This window comes from Solanum pennellii, chromosome 5 (genome assembly GCF_001406875.1).
Source record: "Solanum pennellii chromosome 5, SPENNV200".
Lineage (NCBI taxonomy): Eukaryota > Viridiplantae > Streptophyta > Magnoliopsida > Solanales > Solanaceae > Solanum > Solanum pennellii.
The window spans coordinates 38,985,547-38,991,987 of NC_028641.1; the positions used below are offsets into that span (position 1 = coordinate 38,985,547).

At 37.7% G+C, this 6,441-nt stretch overlaps 1 protein-coding gene across 1 annotated transcript; it reads right to left on the minus strand.

The window, feature by feature from the left end:
• Positions 1–4,475: 4,475 nt before the first annotated feature.
• LOC107019477 lies at positions 4,476–5,785 on the minus strand. The gene is made up of 3 exons (XM_015219967.1): positions 5,610–5,785; positions 5,097–5,261; positions 4,476–5,001 (listed from the first exon to the last, which is right to left on the minus strand). The coding sequence occupies exons 1-3, from the start codon at positions 5,783–5,785 to the stop codon at positions 4,476–4,478; spliced, it is 867 nt and encodes a 288-aa protein (XP_015075453.1).
• Positions 5,786–6,441: the final 656 nt, after the last annotated feature.

Consider the following 6,441-nt stretch of genomic DNA (forward strand, 5'->3'; position numbering starts at 1 on the left):
AATTTGAAATTGTTAGAAATCATCTTTGGAAGGACTTCTTGGGGAAAGGAATCCTAAGAGATAAGAACCCATACCTTATTGACGAGTAAATCTATGAATTTTGAATGAAAACTTTGGAGACTTTATCTTTTTGCTCAACCTTTTTGGTTCTTCAATGATGGTTGAATAGAGAGAGTGTTTTGAGTTAGCTGAGAGGATTTGGTAATTCAGATTTGGAGTGTGTTTAAAAGGTTTAAAACTGACCTAAAACCAATATAAACTCGTCCCCTATATCCAAAAGACCCGTCACTTAGTTGGGTCTTTTTGTGAAGTTAAATTGACTTAAAAATGACATGGACGAATCTTTAGAAGTGGCTGCGCGTCGCGGAGATACTTTCAATTCTTTTTTTGAAAATTTTTGTCGAGGCAGTGAGCCTGGTGGAGGAACCATGTCACGAGGAAAAAATTTTCTATCCATTTCTCGCTGCGCGACTCACAATGGGATTCACATCTTGGATGTCGCAAGTTGCTTTGACAACTTGCTCGCCAATGTTCGTGTCCTCCTCAAGGACCCTTTGGGTTGTCCTTGGGAAGTCGTTGCTGAACGTTTGGACCCTTTATACTATATTTTACCTATTAAACTTTATTTACAAGTTTTGGACTTTATTTGACACTCCCAAACCTTCACCAAACATAGGGACGTCTACTACTTTAATTTAACTAGTTTCTAGACATCAAGGTCTTTCTTTGTCGTTTTGGATCTAACCTTTTATAATTGAGTTTAATACATTAATATAGGACTGGAAATATCATTTTAACCATTATTTAATAGGATAATATCTAGTTTAAGTCATGAGACTTCCGGTGTGCTATATTATCCCTTCTTAGGAACATCCGTCCCCGAATGACACTAAAATCTTTTGGAGGGTAAGGATATACTCAATACTAGCAGCCCAACCAACAATAATATATAATAATAGGAAGTCACAAATCATAGGATTACTTCACAACTCCTTTCAACACATACCACAACATTAGACATAGCAACTCAATTCATGATGCACGTCATATAAGATCTCAACATTTCATAACACATAATGAGGAACTACCTTCTCAACATCAACATGAGCTCAAAATACATCAAAGAGTAACATGCTATCATTCCTCTCAAGACAACAACAAACAACAAAATCTCAAGAAGACAACATGCATACACAATTCATATAACTGCAAAAATAGAACATGAAGGCATTTTCTTGAAACTCAATTTGATACAACTTTTACCAAAAGATGCACCTATTTAGAAACAAGTTAATTTCAAATTATTCATTATTTTCTTTATTAAGATGAATGTATAACCTCAAGATGTAAAATTATGAGGGTAGAGGAACTTCATGTCAGCCTCGACCTCGCATGTTGCACCCTCTAAAAGATGGTTCCTCCATAGGACTTTTACGGAGGCAACCTCTTTGTTCCTCAACTTATTGGCTTGGAGATCTAGGATCTCAACAGGAACTTCTTAATAGGAGAGGTTACCTTCCACCACTGAACCATTAATAGGAAGAATAGACACCGGGTCACATATGCATTTCTTGAGCATAGAAATACGAAACACTGGATGAACGGAAACTAGTTCATTAGGCCGTTTCAGCTCATATGCAACTTTTCCGACCCGTTGTAAAATCTCATAAGGACCAACATCGGGGACTTAACGTACTCTTTTTACCGAATCTCATCACCTTTTTCATAGATGAAATCTTCAAATAGACGCTATGACGTATTTTAAACTCAATATATCTTCTCCTATTGTCGGCATAAGACTTTTGCGGATTATAGATTGGCTATAATCTGTTTCTTATGACTTGAACTCTCTCTATAGCCTCATAGATAATCTCGGGACAAAGGAATGAGGACTCATAAACCTCAAACCATCAAACAAGAGACCTACATATTCTATCATAAAGAGCTTCAAAAGGTGCCATGGAGATGCTCGAATGGTAACTATTGTTGTAGGAGAACTCAATCAATGGAAGGTGATCATCCCAATTTCCCTTAAAATCAATAACATAGGCTATTAATATATCCTCCAGGGTATGTAAAATACTTCTTCTGGACCATCTTCCTTGGGATGAATAGCGGTGCTAAATTTCACTTGAATACCTAAACCCTTTTTAAAAGCTTTCCATAAACAAGAAGTGAATCGGGCACCTCTATCTGGAATGATGGACAAAGGAATCCAATGAATTCTCACAATATCATTAACGTAGATTCTTGCATACTCATTGGCCATATAAGTACACTTAACGGGGAAAAATTTGGGAGATTTGGTCTTTCTATTCCCAATAACCCATATTAAATCATTTTGCCTCTAGGTTCGAGGCAACCCAACAACAAAGTGCATATTGATGTCTTCCCACTTCCAAGTAGGAGCATCCATGATTCGGGTTAAGCCACACAGTTTTGGATGCTCGGCTTTGACCAATTGTCAATTTGCACACTTAGCAACAAAATCTTCTATGTCCCTGTTTAAGCCATTCTACCAATAGACCTCGCTAAGGTCATGATACAGTTTGGTGGAGCCCGGATGAATAGAATAACGGGAACCATGGGATTCTTCTAGAATTCAATTTCTCAAACTCGACAGCCGGTACACTTAATCTCTCTTGGTACCTAAGAACACCATCCGTCCCAGGAGAATCACTCATTCAGCTTACCTAGTACCGATCCTTCAACCCCATCAATAGAGGATCAAGATGTTGCTTAGACCACTAATGATGACTATGAGTTATGATAGACCATGAAACCACCATTTGAAGTATCTTCTAACCGCACACAAAAATGAGCCAACCTATGAACATCTTTTACTAGTTTGTTTTCTCTTCTTCCACACGAGACACACTATCCATAGTCATACAACTCAAAGCATTCCAAGCACGTTGGCCTTGTCGGAGTTGTAAAAGACACTTATCTCGTAATCCTTCAAAAGTTCTAACTATCTTCTCTATCAGAGATTCAACTCTTTTTGTGTAAACACATATTGAAAACATTTATGGTTATTAAACACATCAGTATGAATACCGTACAAGTAATGTCTCCATATTTTCAAGGCAAAGACTATGCCCGCTAACTCAAGGTCATGAGTTGGATAATGCTTCTCATAAAATTTTATTCGCCTAGAGGCATAAGCTATTACTTTGCCATGTTGCATGAGGATACATCCCAAGCCCACTCGAGAAGCCTCACAATACACCAAAAATCCTTCATTACCCTTTGGTAAGGTCAACACCGGAGCGAAGGTGAGCTTATCTTTCAAATCTTGAAAACCTTTTTCACAAGATTCCGACCACTCAAACTTCACCTTAATTTGAGTCAAATTTGTCAAAGGAGAAGCAATAGATGCATTTAACGTTAAAAAAACTTCTATATTACCCAGCTAGACCCAAGAAACTTATTATGTTAGGGGGAATAAAAAATCTACGCCAATTTCAAACCGCATCTGTCTTCTCTAGATTGATCTCTACAACCTCACCATAGATAACATGACCAAGAAAAGCAACTGACCTAAACCAAAATACACACTTGCTAAATTTTGCATAAAGTTGGTGTTCCTGGAGGACTTGTAAGGCCAAACTCAAATGGCTCTCATGGTTAGTTTCATTATTGGAGTATATCAAAATATCATCAATAAACACAATCACAAATGAGTAGAGGTAATCTAGTAAAACTCTATTCGTTATGTCCATAAACGCCAGTAGGGCATATGTTAACCCAAAAGACTTCACTAGAAATTCATAGAGACAATATCTAGTTCGAAAAGCTGTCTTGGGGACATCTTCTACTCTCATCGTAAGTTTGTGATATCCGAACCTTAAGTCAATCTTGGAAAAGTAGTTAGCACCTTAGAGTTGATAAAATCTATCATCAATCGAGGGGAGGATACTTGTTATTTATGGTGACCTTATTGAGTTGAAGATAATCAATGCACATCCTTAGGGACCAATCTTTCTACTTCACAAACAAGGCCGGAGCACCCAATGGAGAAATACTAGGTTGAATGAAACCCTTGTCTAGTAAATCATTTAGTTGGACCTTCAACTCTTTCAATTCGACCGGTGCCATCCGATATGGAGGAATGGAAATGGGGTTTGTATGCAGTAATATGTTAATGCCAAAGACAATTTTCCATTTAAGAGGAACTCCGGGAAGGTAATCACAAAAAACCTCTGGAAATTCTCTCACTATGGGACGAACTAAATAGGAGGATTTTCCTTTCCTAGTATCTTAACCCTCACCACACAGTATAGATGACAATAGCTATCATCTGACAAGCCTTCAAACAAGAAATGATTTGACTCCTTGGCATAGAGTTTCCCACTATTCCACTCTAAAAGGGGTTCATTTGGAAATTCAAACTTGACTACCCTCATTCTACAATCTGTGGAAGCAAAACAATCATGAAGCCAATACATACCCAAAGTCATATCAAAACAAAAAATTTAAAGTTCTATCAAGTCTACAAGAGTAACTCTACTGGGAAGCATTACAGGACATTTTCTATAGACTCTCCTTGCAACTACCAAATCACCCATTGAGGTGCAAAGCAAAAAGGATTCAACCAAAACATTGGGAAGTATATCAAACTTCCAAGATACCAAAGGTGTAACCAAAGAAAGGGTAGAACCAGGATCAAGCAAAGCATAAACATTAATAGAGAAGGCTTGTAACATACCAGTTACTACATTATGAGAGCTCTCTTGTTCACCCCTCGCCTTGAGTGCATAAAACCGGTTCCTTTTTGGAGCTTCAGAGCTAGGACTGCTTGATTGAACTTGGCTATTTCCCTTTCCTTGAACCTTCACATTAGGATAATATTTAAGCATATGGCCACTTTTTCCACAACCATAGCAACTATTCGTTCCAACAAGGCATTCACACACATGTTTCTTACCACACTTTCCACAAGTTGGTCTTTCTCTTGGTGAATCAACATTTCTCCCCTTTTGATATTTAGAGTTACGCACCCTATCATTGCGAGTCTTCGCAAAATTTTAAGGAAATTTGTCTTAGGCTTGTCTTTTGTGTCAAGCCTACTCTTAGAAGAATTACTTTTGAAAGACCTTGCCTTCTTAGCTTCTCTATTCTTCTTCCTTAGATGACTCTCCTTTACTTGTTGTGCATGAACCATCATCCTTGAAAGATCCATGTTATCATGAATCATAGAGGCAAAACATTCTTCTTCAAGCTCTTCGGACAAGCCCGCTACATAACGGCTCATTTCATCCCTATCATTCGAAACCAAAGAGAAAGCATATATGTACAACTTAATGAATTGTAAGGAGTATTCCTTAACACTCATACCTCCTTGATGAAGGCTGATAAACTTTTATACCTTAGATTCCATTTTATCCCGTGGGAAGAACCTATAAAGAAACTTCTTTTTGAAGATCTCCCAAGTCACGGGACCACGTCTTAAAGCCCGACTATCCTTCCATTGATTGTACCATGTCTAAGCCACATCAATGAGTTGATAGACATCAAGCTCAACCTTTTCAATAGTACTCACCTCTATAGAAAATAAAATCTTATAGACCTCATCAAGGAAATCTTGAAGGTCTTCATCAACTTTTGACCCGAAGAGCATTAGAGGATTCATCCTCGTAAAATCTCTCAAACGGGTAGCCATAGTACTAACATGTTGGTTCTTTGGAGGTACAACCTCTCGGTTAGCTTGTGTCGTAATGCCTTGAGCATGAGTAGTGATGGCCTGGGCCATTTGAAGAAAGGTTGCCCTTACCTCATCGTCCATCATGGCCGGAGGATTGACTGGGACTTAATCATTCACAACAACTTGCTCTTGAGGAGGAACTCAATTTCCTTGGGGAGTAGCTCCTGCATTAGCAACCTCCTTTTTTGCTCTTCTAGCGGCTGTCCTTGTTCTGTTCATTGCCTATAACCACAAGAAAGGTAGTAGATGCTAAAAGACACATAGTGTCAAAACTCTAGAGGCATGACATAGGATTACCAACAAAAGAGAATTTTTCCTAATCATCGCATAGAATCTCATTCATAATTGTGGAGCGCTTCACAACAATGAACAAGACACTATATAAATGTGTTTAGTGAGACATTGACCCTAGGTTATTTAACCTTATTCTATGATACCAAGTTTGTGACATATGGAGAACACCCCCGATGTAACCGGCATCTTCGTCCTTGAATAAGACTTAAACAAGCCCTTAGCATTCGTCATAACATATCATAGGTTAAAATGTGGTTTAAAATTTTTTCATATACTATATGAAGTACACTTTGACTTCTCTTTTAGCAACATGATATACATAAATAAGATATTCTACTTAAACTGTCTCACATAAAAACCATATAAAGAGTACAAATTCTTAAACTTAGCCAATATAATGTCAATATGTCGTATAGGCCTTACTAAAATAGAATCAAATAATA